At 43.0% G+C, this 25,628-nt stretch overlaps 1 protein-coding gene across 2 annotated transcripts in view; it reads left to right on the top strand.

Moving 5' to 3' along the window:
* The window catches only part of zswim6 (zinc finger SWIM-type containing 6), a 209,155-nt gene that overhangs the window by 161,148 nt on the left and 22,379 nt on the right, over nt 1-25,628 (top strand). The window contains exons 5-10 of one of the 2 annotated variants that reach the window (XM_033030045.1): nt 3,379-3,558; nt 5,368-5,544; nt 5,782-5,928; nt 8,791-8,919; nt 22,509-22,769; nt 24,996-25,131. In XM_033030045.1, the coding sequence (XP_032885936.1) occupies nt 3,379-3,558; nt 5,368-5,544; nt 5,782-5,928; nt 8,791-8,919; nt 22,509-22,769; nt 24,996-25,131 (1,030 nt within the window). Of the gene's footprint in view, nt 1-3,378; nt 3,559-5,364; nt 5,545-5,781; nt 5,929-8,790; nt 8,920-22,508; nt 22,770-24,995; nt 25,132-25,628 lie in introns of both variants that reach the window. The other variant, XM_033030040.1, reaches the window with a different exon arrangement.

The raw sequence follows: 25,628 nt of genomic DNA, 5'->3' as shown, positions 1-25,628 counted from the left end.
GCACATTGTCAGATTTTATTAAAGGCCACTTTTATACATTTTGGTTTCACCATGTGGTAATCACAGCAGTGTTTATACATAGTCCCCCCCCCCCCATTTCAGGGCACCATAATGTTTGGGACACATGGCTTCACAGGCGTTTGTAATTGCTCAGGTGTGTTTAATTCCCTTCTTAATGCAGGTATAAGAGAGCTCTCAGCACCTAGTCTTTCCTCCAGTCTTTCCATCACCTTTGGAAACTTTTATTGCTGTTTATCAACATGATGACCAAAGTTGTGTCAATGAAACTCAAAGAAGCCATTATGATACTGAGAAACAAGAATAAAACTGTTAGAGACATCAGCCAAACCTTAAACTTATCAAAATCAACTGTTTGGAACATCATTATGAAGAAAGAGAGCACTGGTAAGCTTACTAATCGCAAAGAGACTGGCAGGCCAAAAATTCTCTCTATAATAAAGAAAAATCCCCAAACACCTATCCGACATATCAGAAACGCTCTTCAGGAGTCAGGTGTGGATTTGTCAATGACCACTGTCCGTAGAAGACTTCATGGACAGAAATACAGAGGCTTCACTGCAAGATGCAAACCATGGTTAGCCGCTAAAATAGGATGGCCAGGTTACAGTTTGCCAAGAAGTTCTGGAAAAAGGTCTTGTGGACAGATGAGATGAAGATTAACTTATCAGAGTGATGGCAAGAGCAAAGTATGGAGGAGAGAAGGAACTGCCCAAGATCCAAAGCATACCACCTCATCTGTGAAACACAATGGTGGGGGTGTTATGGCCTGGGCATGTGTGGCTGCCGAAGGTACTGGCTCACTTATCTTCATTGTTGATACAACTGCTGATGGTAGTAACATAATGAATTCTGAAGTGTATAGACACATCCTATCTGCTCAAGTTCAACAAATGCCTCAAGACTCATTGGCCGGCGGTTCATTCTGCAGCAAGACAATGATCCCAAACATACTGCTAAAGCAACAAAGGAGTTTTTTTAAACTAAAAAATTGTCATTATCACCCGATCTGAACCCAATTGAGTATGCCTTTTTTATATGCTGAAGAGAAAACTGAAGGGGACTAGCCCCCAAAACAAGCATAAGCTAAAGTTGGCTGCAATACAGGCCTGGCAGAGCATCACCAGAGAAGACACGCAGCAACTGGTGATGTCCATGAATCGCAGACTTCAAGCAGTCATTGCATGCAAAGGATATGCAACAAAATACTTTCATTTACATGACATTGCTGTGTCCGAAACATTATGGGGCCCTGAAATGCAGAGACTATGTATAAACACTGCTGTAATTTCTACATGGTGAAAGCAAAATGTATAAAAATGGCCTTCATTAAAATCTGACAATGTGTACTTTAACCACATGTGATTTTTTTTTCTCTATTACAAACCTCAAATTGTGGCATACAGAGGCAAATAAATAAATGATGGGTCTTTGTCCCCAATGTTATGGAGGGCACTGTATAATGGGACATATACTGTAACAGTATTGCACAGGATCAAACTCTTTGGACCATGATGTCTGTGCCGACCATGATGCCAATCTAAATTAATTGCATCTGCATGCACATGGTCTGCATCCCTCCATTCACTGCCTGTTCCTGGGCCTGCATAAATACCTATTTTAAATAAAGGTAGATCCTGAAACATTAAGTATTTCACTTTACATGGTGTAGCTTGACCAGCTGAGTGTTTCCAGCATTTTCTGGTTCGTGTTTTGTTTCACGAAGTAACAAAATCGGACGAACAATATTCCACAACACATCAGTTATAATTTATTCCTATTGTTTCCCCAGTTTTATTAATATTCAGTTGCAAGACACATGTTCGGCTGCATGACAATGGTGATATTAGCTGGTATATAAAGAGCATTCAGTCATATGCAGGTTTAAATTATTTTAGAATGAATATGCATGCAAAGGTAAATGACTGTGATTATACTTGGCCTACCCAGGGCTACATAATTGGATGCTCAAATATTATAATTAAGGTAAAAAATTATTCATCTGCAACTGGACTTTGTACTAAATCATTAAAACATATTAGCATCATTATTCTGGAGATTTTCTGAGGAAGTTGTTTCTTCCAACTCATTTTGTTATTTTGGGGTAAATTGAGTGCATTTCAGTGACATACAAGCTGCATTAGTAATTGGCACATGACTACATCAGTGCTTCGTGAATTTGTGGTGGATATAACTTTATTTTTTGTACATCAGCAATATGTGACTTGTACTTTCACAATCACCAATTAATTATTTAGGTACATGTATTTTGTGGTGTGGAAATGGGAAGGGTCGTGTGTGGGGATGGAGTTGAGCATCTCAGTCTATTTCCATGTCTCACAGGATTGAAATGTGTGCTCATTCAACGTGGTTTTAATTGCAAGTCCAAATCAAGACAAGAAGCCATAGAGTCCCAAAGCTTCCCACAGTTGATGGGTGCAAAGCTTCAATTAATAAAATTTGGCTTGCTATTGCCCATATGTTTTCAATCCTGTCAAATCACACGTTTATAACCAGGCAAAAGCTAACAAAAAATATGTTTTAAATGTTAGTTTGAAGCTACGATTCTAATGAGATGGGAGGATGACACAAACATGTTAATTGCATTATTTTGCAGATGTGCTAATGACAGAATATTAAATTGTTCTATGTACGTATATTTTGCTCACAATGCTACAGAAAAACTCCCAGAAATTAGATATTTTTAAAAAGAAACCCTGTTTTGTTTTTTTTAATTTGCAGTCCTCCATCTTAAATAGATATTACAATTGTCAGCATTCAAGCTGAGAGTTGCCAGCTTGTAGATTGCTAGTTCCCCACCAATACCTGGCAGGAAGTTTCAGATGATCATTCAGGCTTAACTCCATTCTCTGGTACTCTTCCCATCTGACTTTCAAACCCTAATTCTGCTTGGCTCAGAACCGAACAGCATGAATATCAAATCTATGGTGATCTGTCAGTCGTGATGTTTTCTTTTCCATTGTATGGCTGTTATGCTAAACATATAGATTATTTTTTTGGTTGTCTTCGGTCTGTTTTTATTTATTGTTTACAAAATCATTATTTGAATAGCTAGTTTATATGCAATATGATTTTTACACCTGGATATCTTGAACTTGAATCATTAAAATGAAAAATGGCAATATCTTAGAATATAGACCTGTGTGGTTTAGAAGCAACTTGGCAGGGTGACTGAAGTCTTCTTCTAAGGGATATTTGTTTCATTAATGTTTTTGAATATTCAAGTTTATGGATTGTGATTTTTTTTTCCACCTGAATCTTCATGGATTACATTTAAAAAGTATACAGATATCTTTGCTGGCATCATTTTAATTTGCTTGTCTGCTCTTGGTTCCCTAGGTGCTCTGTGGATGTGTATAGTCTTAAATCCCCATTGCAAGCCTGAACAGAAAACAGGCTGGCTGAAACAGCTCAAGAAATGGAACTGTGTTGATGTTTGTCCCTGGGAGGATGGAAACCATGGAAACGAGCTGCCCAATTTAACCAATGCTCTGCCTCAGGGTGCAAATGCTAACCTAGGTGAGGATAAAATTAAGAATTTCTTCTTCACTTGGAGGAGACGGACATGACCACCTAACACTAACCCTAAACCAAGGTTACGTGATGATCCAACAGAAGTGAACAATATTTATGAAAGCCTTTGATCAAATGGGAACGCACTGTTTTCACTGGCCAGTGCACAAGTGATTAGTGCAAGGTTTTCAAAATGGAACAGATGGAATAATTTATTTGCACAGTAGATTGTTCAGCCAGGAGTGCACTCTTAGTAACGGGTGGAAGCAGAATCGCCATAAATGTTTAAATGCTGTGAATAAGGACTTGGAAATCATTAAATACTTATAAAAGATGAGAGAAAAACCCCAGGCAGAGGGACCTCAGAACAAAAGAAATAACAGCAAGCTAATAAGGCCATCCATCCACGTATGCCTGCTCCACCGGTCAGATGGATCATAGCTGATCTTTTTCCACAATGGCACAGTCCTGCACAACCCCAAATCCCTGACTTTCCCTTAATATCCCTGCAATAGAAAGGGTGAATGCACAGTCACATATTTCTGATTATGTAGTTATAAAATCTAGAAATAAAATGATTGTGTGATTGTTGATGAGTTTGATTTTGTAATTATTGGGATTTGATGTGTGGATGGCCCTGCATTTGTTCAACAAGTTGATTTTTATCATGTCATGTAAAATGACCTTCACGCCATTACCTTTCACAAGTCGTGAAGAATTTTGCATCTCGTGGAGACAGGTCTGTTGTATTTTGGACCACCTGGTATTGTGCAAGCTGGTAAATTTGCAGTGCAGGCATCACATAATTAGCAGCAATGGACAAAAGCGTACATATTGAAAGTCTTCATTTCCAGCTTTCGGTTTCTGCTGTACAACATTGCTGATGGAATGGAAGCATATGGGCATAAGAAAATAGGTGGGCATAAGAAAAATAGTAATGGTACAGCTATTCAGCCCCCGAGCCTGTTTGCTCTACCGTTCTGTTGAATTGTACTGTAACTAATGATTATTTCAGCTCAATTAAATGCATTTATTCATTTTCCCTGACACTTTAGCATTATTTTAAACCTATTAAACCTATTCTGATCTTGCATCCAAAGTCTTGTGGCCTGATCTCGCACTATGCTTTTAGTGTTACTCCTAATTGCCAACCTCTATTTTAAAATTCAAGTTGTTGATTCCAGCTTCAATAGAATTGGTTTATTGCATTGAATTCTTGACGGTGTAAGGAGTTCGTTTGGGTGAACTCTGTGCAGTTGAATAACCCAGCTTTACCAATTAACTTTGTATCTTGACACCAAATGTTACTGATTTGTGTACCTGAACCCACTCCCTTTATTCCTTTGCAGCTTCTAATCTATGTGCTTTATGAGCATTTGATTTGCCTTTCTCTCGTTTAATGTGGACGACTTGCATCTCCTTGCATTGAATTCCATTTGATCTAGTTTACCCCATTTACTTAGCCTTTTCCCATCTTTCATCTGAACAACTTTGATCTTTTTGTGAACTTAAGTGTACAATCTAGCCCTCAATCTTTCATGTGTGTCAAACACTGATAGAGTTAACTGCATTGGGGAGCAGCTTGCATTGGTCGTTTTTTTCTTAATGTGCACAGCTTCAAGTTACTTTAATGAATGAAAAGTTGGTGGAATTAGCTGCGATCCAGTTTTTACTGGGTGTCCTTTGCACTTTTTGTGTATTGCTGACTAATCCACCAGGTGATTTGCTGGACATTGGAGCAGCTTTGTTGCTGTTTATATATATTTTTTAAGTAAACTTTCACACAATTGACATACCTTTTTGATTTTCCAGCAGATACTGCAAGCAGGCCTCATCGGACTGTGTTCACACGAGCCATTGAGGCATGTGATCTCCACTGGCAGGACAGCCATTTACAGCACATTATTAGCAGTGACCTCTACACAAACTACTGTTACCACGGCGACAGTGAAAATTCACTGTTTGACTCTCACGGGTGGCCCCTATGGCACGGTAAGTGGCTAAACCGGAAAGATATTTGCATGACTTGTCCCTTTGTCCAGTTTCAATGGTATTGGGGAAAAATTAAGAGGCCTGACCATGAATACAGTGTCTGTTGGGAACTGCTGGTTTATAAATGTGCAGTTTCTAATTCCTATCACAAATTTGTCTTTGATTCGTCGTTGCACAAATTAGTGTACTTTTTCCTTTTTGAAAATGTCTTTTCTCTGCATTTCTTTGGGACTTTAGAGCACGTCCCCACAGCCTGTGCCCGAGTGGATGCCCTGCGATCTCATGGATACCCGCGAGAAGCTCTGAGACTAGCAATAGCGATTGTCAATACACTGAGGCGACAGCAACAAAAGCAGCTCGAAATGTTCCAGGCACAGAGGAAAGGTAAGTTGCCAAAAGCTGAAAAATGGTGCATTGTACTTAGTTTCATTAGTTGTCCAACTAGAATGCCTGTCTTGCAAATTACTTCCTCTATGACTGGCAAAGCTGTACTACTATCTCTCCAGACTTCTCAAGAGATTTTGATTATAGCTGACCACATCAGCTTCAGCTTCTTTCTCCAATCCCTCCCCATTTTTTAGCCAAACTGGTTCTTATCTATCTACCTGAACCAATGCAATGTCTTCTCTTCCCATCCCCGTCCCCCTGCTGTTATCCCTGGAGATCCATTGGGGTTGTGAGAAGTATGTTCCCTTTTCATCGTCGTGCTGCGCTCAGCAATCCCACCCAAAAGCACAATACCTTTTTCCACCTTTTAGGTTGGGAATATCCAGCTTTACCTTTCTACTACCTTTCATGACCTTTCTCCATCCCAAACATGTCTGGCGTCAAATAGTTGATAGACAGAAGTTTCCTGTGCTAAAATTTGGGATGACTAATGGTTCATTTTGAAATACACCACAGAGCTGATGCCTTGACCATTTATTTATCTTTAATCTGTCAATCGCCTGAGGTTAATCTAATCTATTTGTAACCTTGATGTCCTCTCTCTCACTAAAATGAACGATATCACAAAGTATCCCATCTCCCATCTTCCAGACAATGAAAACTGAAGTTAATCTGGTACATGTAAAGACTTCCAAACAAGTGATGTCTTCACTACATGTTTTATTATAGATACTGGTATAAAACACACACTGTGCCCTAGCTGTCCGTGGTCTGTCACTGGAGCTAGAGAGCGAGAGAGACGTGGGGAGGCTACAATTATACTGAAGATAATGGGGAGTGGTTAGTAGTGGTGAGGCCACTATGTTAATGGAGCATGCACTGATCTACATCCTTCCCCTCGGAAAACAAAGTATTATAGCAGAGACAGTGCGACCACGACTCATACGCTAGAAACACCCCCCCGCGCGTACACCGGCAGGAAACAGTTAACACATTCACGCAAACTCCCCGTAACGTACAGGCGGCTTGACCAACCGCCCGGAGTGGGTGCGCAGCCCACCCTCCCCCCCCTCCGCAGGAAGAGCCGGGGCGGCGACAGGTGAACGGGCAGGAGGACTTGCCAGAGAGGGAGGACGAGGAGAGCGGGGAGGAGAAGCGGGAGAAACGGGCACGGGAGCGGGCGAGGAAGGCGAAGGCGGACTGGGAGGAGCCGGGGGAGAACGGGGCACACAGAGCTGAGACGGCAGGGTCCTGGGCATGCGAGGAGTGGAGGGCAGAGAGGAAGGAACCGGAGGGGCAAAAGGAGCTGCAGGGGGTGGAGCGGGCTCGTTGACCAGGAGCAAATGCTGGCGGGACCGGCGGTAGATGGTAGATGGTACCCTCGTAGTCAATGAGGTAAGACCGAGGAGAGCCTCTACACTATCTGCTGCCCTGTCTTGTTGCCCCATGAGAATTCAATGAAGGCTCCACATTAAGGGAACATGAAACAGCACAGAATTGGAACAGGTCATTTGGTCTACCATGTTTCTGCTAACCATGATGCTAAATTAAACTATTCTCAACCACTGTTGGAATGATCAGACTCACACATAGTTGAAGGTTCTGCACTCAGCTGGCTCCGTTCCTACCTTTCCAACAGATCCCACTTTTGACACCATGTAAAGACTTCCAAACAAGTGATGTCTTCACTACATGTTTTATTATAGATACTGGTATAAAACACAAACTGTGCCCTAGCTGTCCGTGGTCTGTCACTGGAGCTAGAGAGCGAGAGAGACGTGGGGAGGCTGCAGTTATACTGAAGATAATGGGGAGTGGTTAGTAGTGGTGAGGTCACTATGTTAATGGAGCATGCACTGATCTACAGTACATAACCCAATCAAAATAAGACTGTTTTCACATGGTCCTTATGCTCTTTTTTGGTTTGTGGACGAGTGGGTTCTGAGCTTTAAAGTTCTTCTATGTGATTTTGAATGCCCTCATTGCTGATTTGCATTGGTCTTTCCAGTCCTACAGAACTCTGAAATCATTCTTTTGTACCAATTCTGGCCTTTTGCTCATTTGTTGACTAAACATTCAGTTGTTGAGGCCACCAACGGCCATTCTCTCTCCACCCTCTACTCCTCTGTTTTATTCTAGGGACTCGATCTTTTTTTTAAATCAAGTATGTGGTCATCTGCTTCCATATCCCTATAATGCTCACCAACAATCATTTTTTTGGTCTGTAACCAAATAGAATATTTTATCATATTGGGAGCACTGTGTTTTTGGAAATGTTATTGAATTTTCTTCTCTATGCTCAAGTTAAGTAAACATGGATAAGATGGTCTTTTACATATTACAATATGAATATGGATACGAAAGAAGTCCAATGAAAATCTTTCAGTGTATCGTGTATTTTTGTAAATGGTACATAACCGTATCAGTTTAGGTCATAACTTTGATCATGCACGGGAAAATAAAATTAAGATAAGGGTGGCATGATGGAGCAGCGGTAGAGTTACCTCCTTACATTGCAAGAGACCCTGGTTCGATCCTGACGACAGGTGCTATCTGTATGGAGTTAGAACGTTCTCACTTTAACCTGTGTGTGTTTTCTATGGGTGCTCCGGTTTCCTCCCACACTCCAAAGACATACAGGTTTGTAGGCTAATTGGCTTGGAAAAATTGGAAATTGTCCCGTGTGTAAAGGATAGAGTTAATGTGCGGGCATCGCTGGTCGGTGCGGACTCGGTGGGCAGAAGGGCCTGTTTCCGCGCTGTATCGCTAAACTAAACTCAACTAAAGTTTGCATTGACAATATCATAATTTTGATGAATTAGTAGTTAAACCGCCTAAACACTGAGCTGTTTCACAAAGGTATTACGACGATAACCAATCTGGAAGGATGGGTAGGTCACCCATTGGACCCTATTGGCTGCCTCTTCAGCACACTAATGGACACTTGCAGAGTGGATGATGACAATTCTGGGTATTCTGAATTCACAGGTATGTGGAATTACAATTTGATAGCCTCTTCCCAGACACAATTCAACTTTTTGGGATGAGTAGCCAGAGTTACCTGCAGTATAGTAGATATGAAGTACATGTAATGCAATATTCTACGTGAAATAAAATGTGTATAACTGATTGCACATCGCACAAACAAAATTGTATCAGCTGTTGGGTTCATTTACTTTGACATTCAGGTTTCAGCATGGTGGAAATAGAAGCCCAAATTAAATTATAGTTAACCTTTGGAAGCAGAATCTTATTCTTCTGAGAATTACTAATTATTTATTTGAATAGACAGGAAATTAGATTATTTAATCAGCTTTTTTAAACTTAAGAGCCTGGTTTGGGTTTCACCAATTCACCATAAAACCTATTAAAGAATCTTCAGTTTACATTCAGTTTTTCCACAGAGGGTTATTTTACTCACGGATTACTGCTTAGCTTTGACTCCGCGCACAAAGCCAGATCTCAAATAGTTAGTTCTAATACATTTTTCCCAACAAATTGATTTTAACTGCAGTCCACATATTCAACCTCTACTTTTGATAATTTGATTTGCCTATTCTAATTGAGATTAAAGTGCATAATAATTAATGCATACATACTTACTTGCTCCTCTAATCATAGGATAAAGCAACAAATTACTGTTAGGAGGCTGAGAAAACTATTCTCACTTGTACTGGTTCTACATAACTAATTTAGAATACTGACATAATTTTAGGTGTTACTAGACCAAGTGCAGACCCGTTGGGTCTGTTTCCCCAACGGCGTTTTGCAGGGGGGGGGGGGGGGGGGGGGGCTGCGGCATCAAACTCATATTAACCAACCCCCAAACACACAGGTGGGGGGAGGGAGGGGGGATGTGAAGAGGGGAGGGAGGGGAGAGGAGGTGGAGGAAATGGGACAGATTTGGGAGGGAAAGGAGAGCGGGGTAGGGGGTGAGAGAGGGGGATGGGGAGATAGATGTGGTGGAGGGGGAGGATGGGGAGGTAGGGAAGGAGGGAGGGAGGGGGAGAGGGGTGGGGGAGAGAGGGGAAAGAGTGGAGAGGGAGGTGGAGAGGGGTAGGGGGAGTGATGGAAGAGGGACAGAGGGGTAGGAGGAAGGGGGTGGCGTAGAGAGGGAAGGGGGGTGGGGGAGAGAGGGATGGGTGGGAGAGGGGTTTCGGAGAGGGAAACATAGAACCATTGAAATTAAGTGCAGGAGTAGGCCATTCGGCCCTTCGAGCCTGCACCACCATTCAATATGATCGTGGCTGATCATCCAACTCAGTATCCTGTACCTGCCTTCTCTCCATACCCCCTGATCCCTTTAGCCACAAGGACCACATCTAACTCCCTCTTAAATACAGCCAATGAACAGGCCTCAACTACCTTCTGTGCCAGTGAATTCCAGAGATTCACCACTCTCTGTGTTAAAAATGTTTTTCTCATCTCGGTCCTAAAAGATTTACCCCTTATCCTTAAACTGTGACCCCTTGTTCTGGACTTCCCCAACATCTGGAACAATCTTCCTGCATCTAGCCTGTCCAACCCCTTAAGAATTTTGTAAGTTTCTATAAGATACCCCCTCAATCTTTTAAATTCTAGCATGTACAAGCCGAGTCTATCCAGTCTTTCGTCATATGAAAGTCCTGACATCCCAGGAATCAGTCTGGTGAACCTTCTCTGTACTCCCTCTATGGCAACGATGTATTTGAACATTGGGCATTGTGACATCACACGATGGAACGTTCACCAGGGGCTGGGGCTGGTGCTGCTTCTATGGGTGAGAAGCCAGTTTAGTTGTGAAATATTGGGGGAGGGGGGGTGGGTTAGGATTTGATTAAAAACGTGCACTTAAACACGACGACCAATGGCAAACCCGTTGGGTCTGATCCCCCAACGCAGCCGTTCCCTACCCGTAGCCCCCACGGGGGGGGGGGGTGGGGGGCGGGCGCCTCACACACACTAACCACCCCCACACACAGAGTTGGAAAAGTGCATAAAGACCGTTCCCTACCTGTAGCCCCCAGGGGAGATTTGGTCGTCGAAGTCGGGTCCCTGCCGTCTTAAAATATCGTATCTTGAAGTCGTCGAAGTCGGGTCCGTCTCGGCAACGCGGGGGGGGGGGGGTGGGGGGGTTAGCGGTGCGGCATCACACACACGAAGCTTCGACACACACAGAGCCTTAAAAGTGTAAATGCCCGACCTCTTTTCCGTTTTTCTCTAATTTAATTAAGATGTGCAGGTGGTGTTCTTATCGAGGTTCAGGGGTGAATGACGTAAATATTTTCACACAATATGGGAACATCTCATGTTGTCTTGAAGGCTCCTCGGCCCACATCTGACTCTCTGTACTGTCACTATGGCAACGATGTCTATGAGCACTGGGCATTGTGACATCACACGATGGAACGTTCACCATTGGCTGGGGCTCCTGCATAGGCATATGTAAATGGAATCCATTCCGATTGGACATATGTGAAGATTGGGCATTGTGACATCACACGATGGAACGCTCAGCAGGGGCTGGGCTGGTGAAGGTTCTGTGGGTGTGAAGCCAGTTTAGTTTTGAAATATTGGGGGGGGGGGGGGGTTAGGATTTGATTAAAAACGTACACTTAAACACGTCGAAATGTAATGAGGAACGGATACTTAGAAAGAAAAGAGAAATCTCTACCAAAATGGAAAAGATGTCGGCGATTCAGCGTTCCCCCTTATCCTTAAACTTTGACCCCTTGTTCTGGTCTTCCCCAACATCCGGAACAATCTTCCTGCATCTAGCCTGTCCAATCCCCTTAAGAATTTTAAACGTCTCTATAAGATACCCCCTCAATCTTCTAAAATCTAGCGATTACAAGGCGAGTCTATCCAGTCTTTCTTCATATGAAAGTTCTGACATAACAGGAATCAGCCTGGTGAACCTTCTCTGTACTCCCTCTCTATGGCAACGATGTCTTTGAACATTGGGCATTGTGACATCACACGATGGAACGTTCACCATTGGCTTGGGCTCCTGCATAGGCATATGTAAATGAATCCATTCCGATTGGACATATGTGAAGATTGGGCATTGTGACATCACACGATGGAACGTTCAGCAGGGGCTGGGGCTGGTGAAGGTTCTGTGGGTGTGAAGCCAGTTTAGTTTTGAAATATTGGGGGGGGGGGGGGGAAGGATTTGATTAAAAACGTGTACTTAAACACGACGGAATGTAATGAGGAGCGGATACTTAGAAAGAAAAGTGAAATCTCTACCGAAATGGAAAAGATGTCGGCGATTCTGCGTCCAGTTTCGGAGTTGCAGGGAATCAATGGAAGAAATGTGACAGCCGGACGGAGTTCCGTTTCGGAATTTTGGGCGAGAGTTTTATATATTAACTAGACCAAGTGCAGACCCGTTGGGTCTGTTTCCCCAACGGCGTTTTGCAGGGGGGGGGGGGGAGGGGGGGCTGCGGCATCAAACTCATATTAACCAACCCCCAAACACACAGGTGGGGGGAGGGAGGGGGGATGTGAAGAGGGGAGGGAGGGGAGAGGAGGTGGAGGAAATGGGACAGATTTGGGAGGGAAAGGAGAGCGGGGTAGGGGGTGAGAGAGGGGGATGGGAGAGATATGTGGGGGAGGGGGAGGATGGGGAGGTAGGGGAGGAGGGAGGGAGGGGAGAGGGGTGGGGGAGAGAGGGAAGAGTGGGGAGGGAGAGTGGAGGGGAAGGGGGAGAGGTGGAAGAGTGGGGAGGAGGTGGAGAGGGGTAGGGGGAGTGATGGAAGAGGGACAGAGGGGTAGGAGGAAGGGGGTGGCGTAGAGAGGGAAGGGGGGTGGGGGAGAGAGGGATGGGTGGGAGAGGGGTGCGTAGAGGGAAACATAGAACCATTGAAATTAAGTGCAGGAGTAGGCCATTCGGCCCTTCGAGCCTGCACCACCATTCAATATGATCGTGGCTGATCATCCAACTCAGTATCCTGTACCTGCCTTCTCTCCATACCCCCTGATCCCTTTAGCCACAAGGACCACATCTAACTCCCTCTTAAATACAGCCAATGAACAGGCCTCAACTACCTTCTGTGCCAGTGAATTCCAGAGATTCGCCACTCTCTGTGTGAAAAATGTTTTTCTCATCTCGGACCTAAAAGATTTACCTCTTATCCTTAAACTGTGACCCCTTGTTGTGGACTTCCCCAACATCTGGAACAATCTTCCTGCATCTAGCCTGTCCAACCCCTTAAGAATTTTGTAAGTTTCTATAAGATACCCCCTCAATCTTCTAAATTCTAGCATGTACAAGCCGAGTCTATCCAGTCTTTCGTCATATGAAAGTCCTGACATCCCTGGAATCAGTCTGGTGAACCTTCTCTGTACTCCCTCTATGGCAACAATGTATTTGAACATTGGGCATTGTGACATCACACAATGGAACGTTCACCAAGTGCTTGTGCTCCTGCAAAGGCATATGTAAATGGATCCATTCCGATTGGACATCTGTGAGCATAGGGCATTGTGACATCACACGATGGAACGTTCACCAGGGGCTGGGGCTGGTGATGCTTCTATGGGTGAGAAGTCAGTTTATTTTTGAAATATTGGGGGGGGGGGGGTTGAAGGATTTGATTAAAAATGTGTACTTAAACACGACGACCAATGGCAAACCCGTTGGGTCTGATCCCCCAACGCAGCCGTACCCTACCCGTAGCCCCCACTGGGGGGGGGGGGGGGCGGCATCACACACACTAACCACCCCCACACACAGAGTTGGAAAAGTGTATAAAGACCGTTCCCTACCTGTAGCCCCCAGGGGAGACGTGGTCGTCGAAGTCGGGTTCCGGCCGTCTTAAAATAGCGTATCTTGAAGTCGTCGAAGTCGGGTCTGTCTCGGCAACGCGGGGGGGGGGGGGGGCGGGGCGGTATCACACACAGAGCCTTAAAAGTGTAATGCCCCAATGCAGCCGTTGCCTACCCGCAGCCCCCACGGGAGACGTGGTCCTCGAAGTAGAGCCGTTCCCGAAAGGCCGTTTTTAAATGAGGGAGGGGGGGGGGGGGTGGAGGAGAAGGATTTAATGAAAAAAATGGACATAAACATAACGAAATGTAATGAGGAGTGGACAGCTGGAAGGGAAAGTGAAATGTCTACCGAAATGGCTGCTTGTATGGGTGAGAAGCCAGTTTTTATTTGAAAAACTGTGGGGGGGGGGGGGGGGGGGGAGGAGGCATTACACTTTTGCGTTGGGGCATTACACTTTTAAGTGGTGAAAGTTCTGACATAACAGGAATCAGCCTGGTGAACCTTCTCTGTACTCCCTCTCTATGGCAACGATGTCTTTGAGCATTGGGCATTGTGACATCACACGATGGAACGTTCACCATTGGCTTGGGCTCCTGCATAGGCATATGTAAATGGATCCATTCCGATTGGACATATGTGAAGATTGGGCATTGTGACATCACACGATGGAACGTTCAGCAGGGGCTGGGGCTGGTGAAGGTTCTGTGGGTGTGAAGCCAGTTTAGTTTTGAAATATTGGGGGGGGGGGGGGGAAGGATTTGATTAAAAACGTGTACTTAAACACGACGGAATGTAATGAGGAGCGGATACTTAGAAAGAAAAGTGAAATCTCTACCGAAATGGAAAAGATGTCGGCGATTCTGCGTCCAGTTTCGGAGTTGCAGGGAATCAATGGAAGAAATGTGGCAGCCGGACGGAGTTCCGTTTCGGAATTTTGGGCGAGAGTTTTATATATTAATAGATAGATTGTCAGGGCTGCTCTCGGTCCTTTAGATTTTATGGGTTTTTTTAAATTAAAGTAATTGACCCTAGAATGTTTAGTTCCTAAACTTGACCAACAGGTCTCAGTAAGAATTACCAGGCCCAATGCCTCAATTTATGCTATTAATTTGTCAAGTTTGTGCACGTGGATGGAATGACTTGGATATTTTCCTCCTATTTGATGCAATCCTAATACTGTGCAGTGTAGTACAGTGTAGGACTGTTGCAGTGCAGTGTTCCTGACACACAGTTCTAGATTTTACCCAGGTAGTTATTGGGCTTTGCTGTTTTGAATTTGTTCTTTATATCATTCTTGCACAAGCCTTACATCTTAAAAGCCCCTAATTACCATTCTAATCGTCACCAAGACGCTAGTCCTCAACAGAAATGGAGAACTGGTGTTTGTGCCCCAAGAATTTGAATTAGGCCCGTCAATTATTTGTAGTTAAAACATTTGCTTACTGGAAAGACAGATTAACAATAAATGTGTAACTTGTGTTTGACAAAAACAAAACCATGGCCTGGATTTACAGAGAAATTAGTTTGCATTTGTGTTACTGACTTATGTTTCCTACGCATATGAGGATTCTCAAGGCCCACCTGTTGACAAGCCATTAAATGGGCTGGGGGGGATGGGACAGAAGGAGACCCACCCAGTGAAGTGCTGAAAAACAACTCTGGCAGGTGTTTGAGCCATACTCTTAGCTTTGCCAGTGACTTGGAGACCTGTCAAACCTGTTTAAAAACAGCACTTTTAAAAATAAGTATATTTAAACATTTAACAGCTTCATTCATTTTTAAACATATTAAAGACACATGCGGGTAAAACATTTAACAACACTAAACTTGAATCAATGTACATCATTATCATATTACTGAGTAGCAATCCATTTAAAACTATTTTAAGTTGCAATTTTTGTAAATGTCCCAATAGGCCTTGTGGAAATCCAATTCTCCTTCACCACTCTTCCAGCATCTTTTCAAATCTCTAATCTGTCTGTTCCTGTAAATGTTTGTGTGTGGTTTGCGTGGTTATCTAGAGATTATTGTCATTTAGAATTTCTATCTTAGGTAGCCCATGTGATCAGACTCTCCCTGTAGAAATTATAGCTAGTTTTAGCTTTTTTATGTGCTTTATGCACAGCAATTAGATCTTTCCCTGACACCATCAAGATCTTTTCCAGTTATAAAAAGATGTCTTAAACGTTGACATGGAGCAAGGAAGAGTCGACCTGCATCTAGTGGCCAGTACCAAAGACATCATATGCTTCGACTAGTGGGGTGCCGCAAGGCTCGGTGCTGGGACCCGTTATTTACAATGTATATTAACGATTTAGACGAGGGAATTAAATGACATCTCCAAGTTTGCGGATGACACAAAGCTATGAGGCTATAGGGTAACTTGGACAGATTGGTGGGTGGGCAGATGCATGGCAGCTGCAGTATAATGTGCATAAATGTGAGCTTATACACTTTGGTGGCAAAAACAGGAAGGCAGATTATTTTCTGAATGGTGTCAGATTAGGAAAAGGGGAGGTAAAACGAGACCTGGGTGTGCATGTACATCAGTCACTGAAAGTATGCATGCAGGTACAGCAGACAGTGAAGAAAGCTAATGGCATGTTGGCCTTCATTGCGAGAGGATTTGCGTTTAGGGGCAAGGAGGTCCTACTGCAGTTGTACAGGGCCCTGGTGAGACCACACCTGGAGTATTGTGTGCAATTTTGGTCTCCTAATTTGAAGAAGGACATTATTGCTATTGGGGAGTGCAGCGAAGGTTCACCAGGTTAATTTCCAGGATGGCGGGACTGAGATATGATGAAAGAATGGGTCTACTGGGCTTGCATTCACTGGAATTTAGAAAGAAGAGAGGATCTTGAATTAATGAATGAATAAGTTTATTGGCCAAGTATGTACACATACAAGGAATTTGCCTTGGTGCTCCGCTCGCAAGTAACAACACAATATACTGTAAACCATTAAGAATAAAACATTATAGTTTAAACATGTGAATGAAATGAAATACCAGAACAAAAGGAGGCTACAGATTTTTGGTTATTGAGTAGAGCTACTGCTCGTGGAAAAAAGCTGTTTTTATGTCTGGCTGTGGCAGCTTTGACAGTCCGGAGTTGCCTTCCAGAGGGAAGTGATTCAAGGAATTTTGTGGCCAGGGTGAGAGGGGTCAGAGATGATCTTACCTGCTCGCTTCTTGGTCCTTGCAGTGTACAGTTTGTCAATGGGGGAAAGGTTGCAGCCAACAATCTTCTCAGCTCATCGAAGAATTCGCTGCTGCCTCCGGATGTCGTGCTTGGTGGCCGAGCCAATTGTATATTAGTGTGTCTATACTATATATATATATGTTACCACACAGATTGTTATTAATCTACACCAATCCAGACCATGATGGAGAAGGTGAAGAAAGACTCTACGAAGGCAGTATAGAATTGGACTATCATTGGCTGTGGCAGATTATGCTTCCACTATCAATTCCACTGTCTTAAGAGCATTGAGCTCCAGGTTGTTACGAAGGCACCAGGACGCCAGCTGTGTCACTTCCTGTCTGTAGGCAGATTCCTCCCCATCCTGGATCAGTCCAATCAGGGTTGTGTCATCCTCAATCTTGAGAAGCGTGACAGAGGAATCAGTGGAGGTCCAGTCGTTGGTGTAGTGAGAGTAGAGGAGAGGGGACCTTGTTGTGCTCCTACACTGAGGGTCTGCGGGTCCGAGATGTGCTTTCCCAGCCTCACATGCCGCTTCCTGTCTGTCAGGAAGCTGGTGATCCACTGACAGAGGGTTCAGGCACAGTCAACTGGGCGAGTTTGGAGTGTAGTAGCTTTGGCACAATGGTGTTGAATGCAGAGCTAAAATCCACAAACAAAATCCAGGTCCCCTGGTGGTCTAGGTGCTGGAGGATGAAGTACAGGCCTAGGTTGACTGCATCGTCCACTGATCTATTGGCCCAGTATGCAAACTGCAGAGGGTCCAGCAGGAGGTTTATAGAAACATATAAAAATCTTAAGGGATTGGACAGACTAGATGCAGGAAAAATGTTCCTGATGTTGGGGGAGTCCAGAACCAGGGGTCACTGTTTAAGAATAAGGGGTAGGGCATTTAGGACTGAGATGAGGAAAAACTTCTTCACCCAGAGAGTTGTGAATCTGTGGAATTCTCTGCCACAGAAGGCAGTGGAGGCCAATTCACTGGATGTTTTCAATAGAGAGTTTGATTTAGCTCTTGGGGTTTAAGGAATTAAGGGATATTGGGGGGGAAAGCAGGAACGGGGTACTAATTTTAGATCAGCCATGATCATATTGAATGGCGATGCTGGCTCGAATGGCCTACTCCTACACGTATTTTTCTATGTTTATATGTTTCTAGACTATAGGTCCCCAAGTGTCCCCATATTGATTTCTACAGAACATCCCAACCCCAGGCCTCTTTGCCTGTCCCTTCCAACATTATTTATTCTCATCCACGCTGAGCTGAAGTGCCTCAAGTCCATTGGATGTGGTGGTAGACTTGACTTTCTCCATCACAGTAACTGTAGTCCCCATACCTGGCTGAGTTGCAGTCACATCACCCTGCACCTGACCATGAACCATATCTAAACCTCTGTCTAAAGCTAGAATAGCATCTGGCTTCTGAGTTAAAATACCTTAGTGCTGAAGAATATTTTGAAACTTTCACGTGTTAGGTGTCAGAAGGATCTTTCCTCTGATTCTGGATTGGTAACCACAGGCTGAAGGTCCCCCGCTTTGACCCAGGCCTTCTGAACCTCCTGTACTCCCATCAAATTGTGTTATTCATTAAATGTCTATTAGTGATATTAGTTTATCTGGATAAAATTAATAACAAAAATGATTAGTTCTAGGTTTCTGATTTCAGGAGTGATTTGCCTGGATAGCACGCAAAACATTTTTTTATTGTATCTTAATACGCATGCTGATAATAAGGTAGTACGAATAAGGGGTAGGCTATTTAGAACGGAGATGAGGAAAAACTTTTTCACCCAGAAAGTTGTGAATCTGTGGAATTCTCTGCCTCAGAAGACAGTGGCCGATTCTCTGGAAGCTTTCAGGAGAGAGTTAGATAGAGTTCTTAAAGATAGCGGAGTCAAGGGGTATGGGGAGAAGGCAGGAGCAGGGTACTGATTGTGGATGATCAGCCATGATCACAGTGAATGGCGGTGCTGGCTCGAATGGCCTACTCCTGTGCACCTATTGTCTATTGAATACCAGACGCTAACTGCTTCAATCCCAAATAAAATTTAGAGCTCGGGAAAGCACAGATCCGGAACAGGCTGTTCAACCCACAATGTCCGTGTTGAACATGATTGCAAATTAAGTATAATCTCCTCTTGCCTTGTTGTATTGACATCCCATTCTTGTTAGACCTCCAGCTTTGTACCCCTGATTACAATGCACAAAGTTTACAGTGCCATGGTCCTCAGATATATAGCAGCTTACAGCACCTCATAATGCTCAAAAGTGCTTCACAACCAACCAAGTACTTTTGAATTGACATCACTGTTGGCTGAAAGGACAGCGTTGTTATGAAAACACCTAGCTGGTGATATATTTATACTGGCCTTCTGAGGTTCAGGCGGTGGGTAGAGGTTGGTCTCGGGTCAGCGACCGTGATAAAAGCAGGAAAGAACGTGGTTTGGTATAGGGAACAAATTTCATCTGTGGAAACCAGGAACTGCAGATGTTGGTTGAAGACCCAAAATGCTGAAGTAATTCAGCGGGTCAGGCAACATCCCTGGAGAATATGGATGGGTGAGTTTTGGGTTGGGACCCTTCTACAGACTGATTGTAGAGGATAGGGAGAAAACTGGAAGAGTGGAGGGGCAGGACAAAACATAGCAGGTCACAGATAAACACAGGCAAGGGGGTTGATAGGCAGATGATTGGACAAAGTTCAGAGATTAATACACACAAGGTGTGAGATAAAAAGGATTGGCGAGCTGTAAATTGTGAAGATAGAGGATTGACAAGGTGTGAATTGCTTCAGAATGTCGGGGGAAGGGAGGGGAGAGATAGGTGGAAGGTCAGCCAGGACCTTTGAGGGGTGGAAAGAAACGGTGGTGTTTATGGGGTAGAAAGGTGTGTGTAGAGGTTACCTAAAGTTGGAAAATTTATTGTACAATCACATCTGCAGATTGCTCTATAAAATGTTTCACTATCAGCTTTGTCTCACTTTGTCTTACCCTGTGGGATCCCTCTAGTGGTCTGACCAAAGAATGACTGAACAGTTGCTCTTGCATTTGGATGGCTGTGCTGTTTCTGTACTTTAATTTCCGCCTGCCACCTGTGCTTCCAGATCACGCAGATCACAATTCTATGTCGGGGTAAACTGGATTGCGACAAACTGTTCAAAATTATTAGTTTTCAGTTTAAGCTTGGCCCACCATTGTGTAAGCGTAATAAAATTTGCAGGTTATTGCATTTGGAGATGTTTGTTAAGACAACTGATTGGGTGCTTTTTTATCTTTGGAAGGTTTGACAATCTCCTCTTACTATTCACGCGCCGCCCCATTCCACTTCAGCTGTCCTGAACCAATTTTCCTGGTTCAAACAATCCTGGTTCCTGGTTCACAAAGCTTGAAGGCTGTTTTACGTAGCTAAATGGTAATACTCACAATTGTGTAGGAAGGAACTGCAGATGCTGGTTTACACCAAAGATAGACACAAAATGCTGGAGTAACTCAGCAAGTCGGGCAGCATCCCTGGAGAGAAGGAATGGGTGATGTCTCAGGTCGAGACCCTTCTTCAGAAAGAGAGTCGGGAGAGAGAAACATAGAAAATAGCAGGAGTAGGCCATTCGGTCCTTCGAGCCAGCACCACCATTCAATATGTTCATGGCTGATCATCCAAAATCAGTAGCTCATTCTTGCTTTTTCCCCATCCCTTGATTCTGATAGCCCTAAGAACTAAATCTGTCATGAAAACATCAAATGAATTGTCCTCCTGCCTTCTGTGGCAGAGAATGGCACATATTCACAACTCTTTGGGTGAAAAAGTAATTCCTCATCTCAGTCCTAAATGGCCCTTATTCTTAAACTGTGACCCTTGGTTCTGGACTCCCCCCAAAATGGGGAACATTTTTTCTGCATCTAGCCTGTCCAGTGTGTGGCATCCTGGCCACACACTTATCTCCCCGCTACCTTCAGGTAGAAGGTACAGGAGCCTGAAGACTGCAACGACCAGGTTCAGGAATAGCTACTTCCCCACAGCCATCAGGTTATTAAACTCGGCTCGGACAAAACTCTGAACATTAATAGCCCATTTTCTGTTATTTGCACTTTATCAGTTTATTTATTCATATGTGTATATATTTATATAATGGTATATGGACACACTGATCTGTTCTGTAGTCATGCCTACTATGTTCTGTTGTGCTGAAGCAAAGCAAGAATTTCATTGTTCTCAGGGACACATGACAATAAACTCTTGAATCTCGAATCAATCCCTTAAGACTTTTATATGTTTCTAACAGATCCCCCCTCATCCTTCTATATTCCAGTGAATACAAACAAGCCCAGTCGACCCTTTCTTTCATTATATGTCAATCCCGCCAAGCCGGGAAATAATCTGGTGAACCTGCGCTGCACTCCCTCAATAGCAAGAATGTCCTTCCTCAAATTAGGAGACCAAAACTGCACACAATACTTCAGGTGTGGTCTCACCAGGGCTCTGTACAACTGCAGTAGGGCCTCCTTGCTCCTAAACTCAAATCCTCTCGAAATGAAGCTCAACATACCATTAGCTTTCTTCACGGCCTGCTGTACCTGCATGCTTACTTTCAGTGACTGACGCACAAGGACACCCAGGTCTGGAGATATGGTAGTGTACAAAGAGCATGTAAGATGTGAAAATGACAGATCAAAGCAGACAATGAACAAGGAAATGTACAATGGGTCATTGTTCAGCTAAAGGGAAGGTGATAACGAGGCATACAAACAGCAAAATTAATCAGGAGGACAGTGAAACTAGTAAGAGAACGAGGGTTTAGATAGATGAGAGAGTTATGCCATCATATTGTTCAGAAATATGCCCTTGACCCCATAATGTTCATGACAGCCATCAAGTGCCTCTCTGTACTAGTCCTATTTACCAGCACTCCCCCAATAGTCCACTATGCCTCAGAGATTCAAATGCTGCTTAAATGTTGTGAGTACCAGCCTCCACTCCTTGATAGGTAATGCATTCTAGACTTGTACCGTCCTCTGGGTGAAGAGACTTCCCCTTAGTCCCCTTGTAAACCACCTACTCGTCATCTGAGCTTAGATTCCTCTGCCAAGGAAGAACATGCTTATTATCTATCCTGTCATAATTTCTATACTTCTGAGGTTTTTCTCCTCTGCCTCTTCTTCAAGAAAAACAAACTAGGTTATGCAAACTCTGCTCACAATTGAAACATTCCATCCCAGGCAACATCTTAGTGAAGCTCCTCTTTACCCACTCCAGTGCAACCATTGTCCACCTTGTAGGGTGATCCTCGGACTGTTCTCCATGTTTAGTTTTGGAACTTGACTTAATTGGTGCATAAGACAATTAAACACCCTTGACTTGATATGCATGTTGCTTGGATAATCCAACATTTAAAACTGAGCTACATCCGCTCCCTCTGCTGCTAGAGTTGCTTAATGATGCTGAGATATAAACCCATGGGCATCGAGACCAATAGTTACAGCAACTGTGACTGAGAAAGGTTTACTCACTACAATTATGGCTTAGTTCCACATTACAAAAATATGTTGTGGCTATATTTTAAATGGATTCTGCTTCATACAGAAAAAATAATCATGCAATTATGTGTGCCTATGCTTTATTTCTCGCAGAAACATTGGGCCAGTTGAAGTTGCTTGAGTATCAACATGTACCAGCACACAAGTTCCTGGAAGATGGGGAATCTTATTTAACATTAGCTGTTGAAATAGCCCTGATTGGATTAGGCCAGCAGCGAATAATGCCTGATGGCCTGTATGCACAGGAGAAAGTGTGTCGCAATGAGGAGCAACTTATTGCAAAGCTGCAGGAGATTGAATTAGATGACATGTTGGTGAAAATTTTTCGAAAGCAAGCTGTCTTCCTGTTAGAAGGTATTGTTAAACATGCTGAACTTGCCTTTACTTTTTGTGTATTTTATGTTTTACTTTAAACTGCCTGACAAACTATCTAAGCACTGAACCCAATGCAGAGATTGGGAATGTTGTTGGGCAAATTGTGGAAACAAGCACAAATCATCACTTTCTACTGTGTTGAGAAATTCCACTCATGCACATCCTTAAGTGTAAACAAATTATATCTATTGAATATAAAAATATTTTTCTCTAACAAATGAGAAAGGGAGTATGCAATTTTAATTTTTACATTATACATTCGCTTTTGGTTAGGAATTAACTTATGAACAATTTTCAGAGCTGGAGAAATGGTTCCCGAATTCTCGAGAAAGCCTTAAAGATGGCGCCGGAACGCGGCGACTCTTTGCGTGCTCTTCCCGGACAAGGATCTACTGCCATCTGATATAATCACTCTCTATTGTACTTGAGCCTGACTTGATTGTATCTGTGCATGGCATACCTGATCTGTTTGGATAACATGCACACAAAGCTTTTCACTGTACCTTGATACATGTGACAATAATAAACCTAAATCTATTTTTAGATAATTCAACTGATATTTGTGCCAGTAAGCTAATGTATACTCCAAACTTTTTCTAAAACTGTTTTCCAGAAATGGATGTTTGTAATGCAGTTACCTTTTAAAATTTTGTTGATTTCCAGTGATGATAGACACAAAATGCTGGAACAACTCAGCGGGTCTGGAGAAAAGGAATATGTGCCGTTTTGGTTTGAGACCCTTCTTCAGAAAAGTCAGTCTGAAGAAGGGTCTCAACCTAAAACATCACCCATTCCTTTTCTCCAGAGATGCTGCCTGACCCGCTAAATTACTCCAGCATTTTGTGTCCATCTTCGATGGAAACCAGCATCTGCAGTTTCTTCCTGCACATCCCGATATGCAGTGATGTCAGAAGCATTTATTTGATGCATTAAACACTATTGGCTATGTAAGGATTTTAACTTGCTGTGCCTCAATCAACGAATGGTAGTGGTATGCAGCATCTCCACAACCTCCCATACAACCTCCCAGCAACTGCCATTCTCCCACATAATTGGTAGATGTTATGAAACAGCCCACAAACTCTCAGACATGGTATGGTCTGAAACAAAATGGCCTATCATGCAGCATTTTGGAAATTAGCAGTGAATGCCAATAACAAAATAAATCACCTTTAATATAGTTCATACAATCTGATGAAATCTTAAAGCTGATGAAATCTTAAAGCACTTTTCAGTTAAGCACTTTTTTTGAGAAGTTGAGAAGATTAGATTTTCAGATCGACATAAAAAGATCCAAAGTCACTAATTTAAGTGCAACAGAAGATTTCTGTCAGCAATGTGAAAGATTTCTGAGAGAATTATGTCAGAAATGTGGTGGCCAATTTGTTCAGAATAAGGTCCTACAAATTGCATTTGAGATAATGACCAGATAAGTTATTTAAGAAGGAACTGCAGATGCTGGAAAATCGAAGATAGACAAAAATGCTGGAGAAACGCAGCGGGTGAGGCAGCATCTACGGAGCAAAGGAAATAGGCAAAAGTCGAGAGTAATTTTAAATTAGGGATAAATATTGGCTTAGGCGTTGGGGAGAAACCTTCTGTTCCACTTAAATGAGTGACTTTGGATCTTTTTATGTCCATCTGAAAATCTAATCTTCTCAACTTCTCAAAATGATGGGTTATGTCAAGCCTGAAATATGGCATCTCTAATCTGCATTCCCTCAATATAGTTTCAACTGTCGTTCAACTAATTTCTAGAGTTAGCTCCATTTCTAGTGTCTGGATGGCTGCTTTGTATCCAATCGAGGCTATGACATGAGGGGGAGGGGGGAGAGTACATAATCTCCCTTTCAAGACTATGAATATTATACTTTTGAAATTGAGATCTGATTTATTTAGCAGAAGAGCAATACCTTGTTCTTTCCCTCATGCCTAATTAACTATTGTCCACCTATATTTTCCAGTCATAAACTTGGAAGAATAAACTCTAGTTCTATTGACTGTCACCAACTGAAATAGTTCCCAAATGTTTCAGAAACGCTTCCCAAGGGTAAGCAAAGATTTTAATTGAGTGCAGCTTTGGAAATGGTGTGAGTCAAGAGTCTTGAAATGGTGCAAACTAGTATATGTGGATGAATGTACTTTGAACGTTATTTTTTATCCGTTTGGGCAGGTATCAGAGCTAACATTTGCTTTCTTCTGTAGGTGGACCTTACAGTGGTCTGGGTGAAATAATCTACCGAGAGAGTGTTCCAATGCACACCTTTGCTAAGTATCTCTTTACGTCTCTCCTACCTCATGATGCTGAGCTGGCATACAAGATTGCACTGAGAGCGATGCGGTGAGTATTGGTCATCACTGCAGACCTGTTTGTTTTTTTTGCTATGCTGGCACATTTGCTTAATTAGTCAATCTTGTAGAACATCTTGTGTGTCCACATCTCAGTCCCATGAATGGTTGCAGTAAAAAAAAAAGAGAATGCTGTTCTTGCATCTCAGAAATTCAATCTATCTGTCAGATCTGGTGCGTTGTTGCAGCCTCACAGAATCTGGTTACGTTGGAGTTAGATTGTCGGCAAATTTAGAGTATTTAATGACAAACTGGCTTTAACCGAAACCATATTCAATTATTCATGACTGCTGAAAATGAGATTTTAGTGAATGTGTGAATAATAAATATGCTGCAACGGATTTGATCTACACCTCAGGATGGCTTTGGTTAGTAATTGCCTTAGTTTCCACAACCACCGCTCCTCTCCAATAACCATCATTCAGGCACAGGTTATTTAATGCCATTGACAAGCTGTCATTTACTGTCAATTGTGCAGCTAAATGGTGG

This window comes from Amblyraja radiata, chromosome 1, assembly GCF_010909765.2.
Source record: "Amblyraja radiata isolate CabotCenter1 chromosome 1, sAmbRad1.1.pri, whole genome shotgun sequence".
NCBI lineage: Eukaryota > Metazoa > Chordata > Chondrichthyes > Rajiformes > Rajidae > Amblyraja > Amblyraja radiata.
Note: the sequence above shows the minus strand (reverse complement) of the source record. Positions and strands in the feature narration are given on the sequence as shown.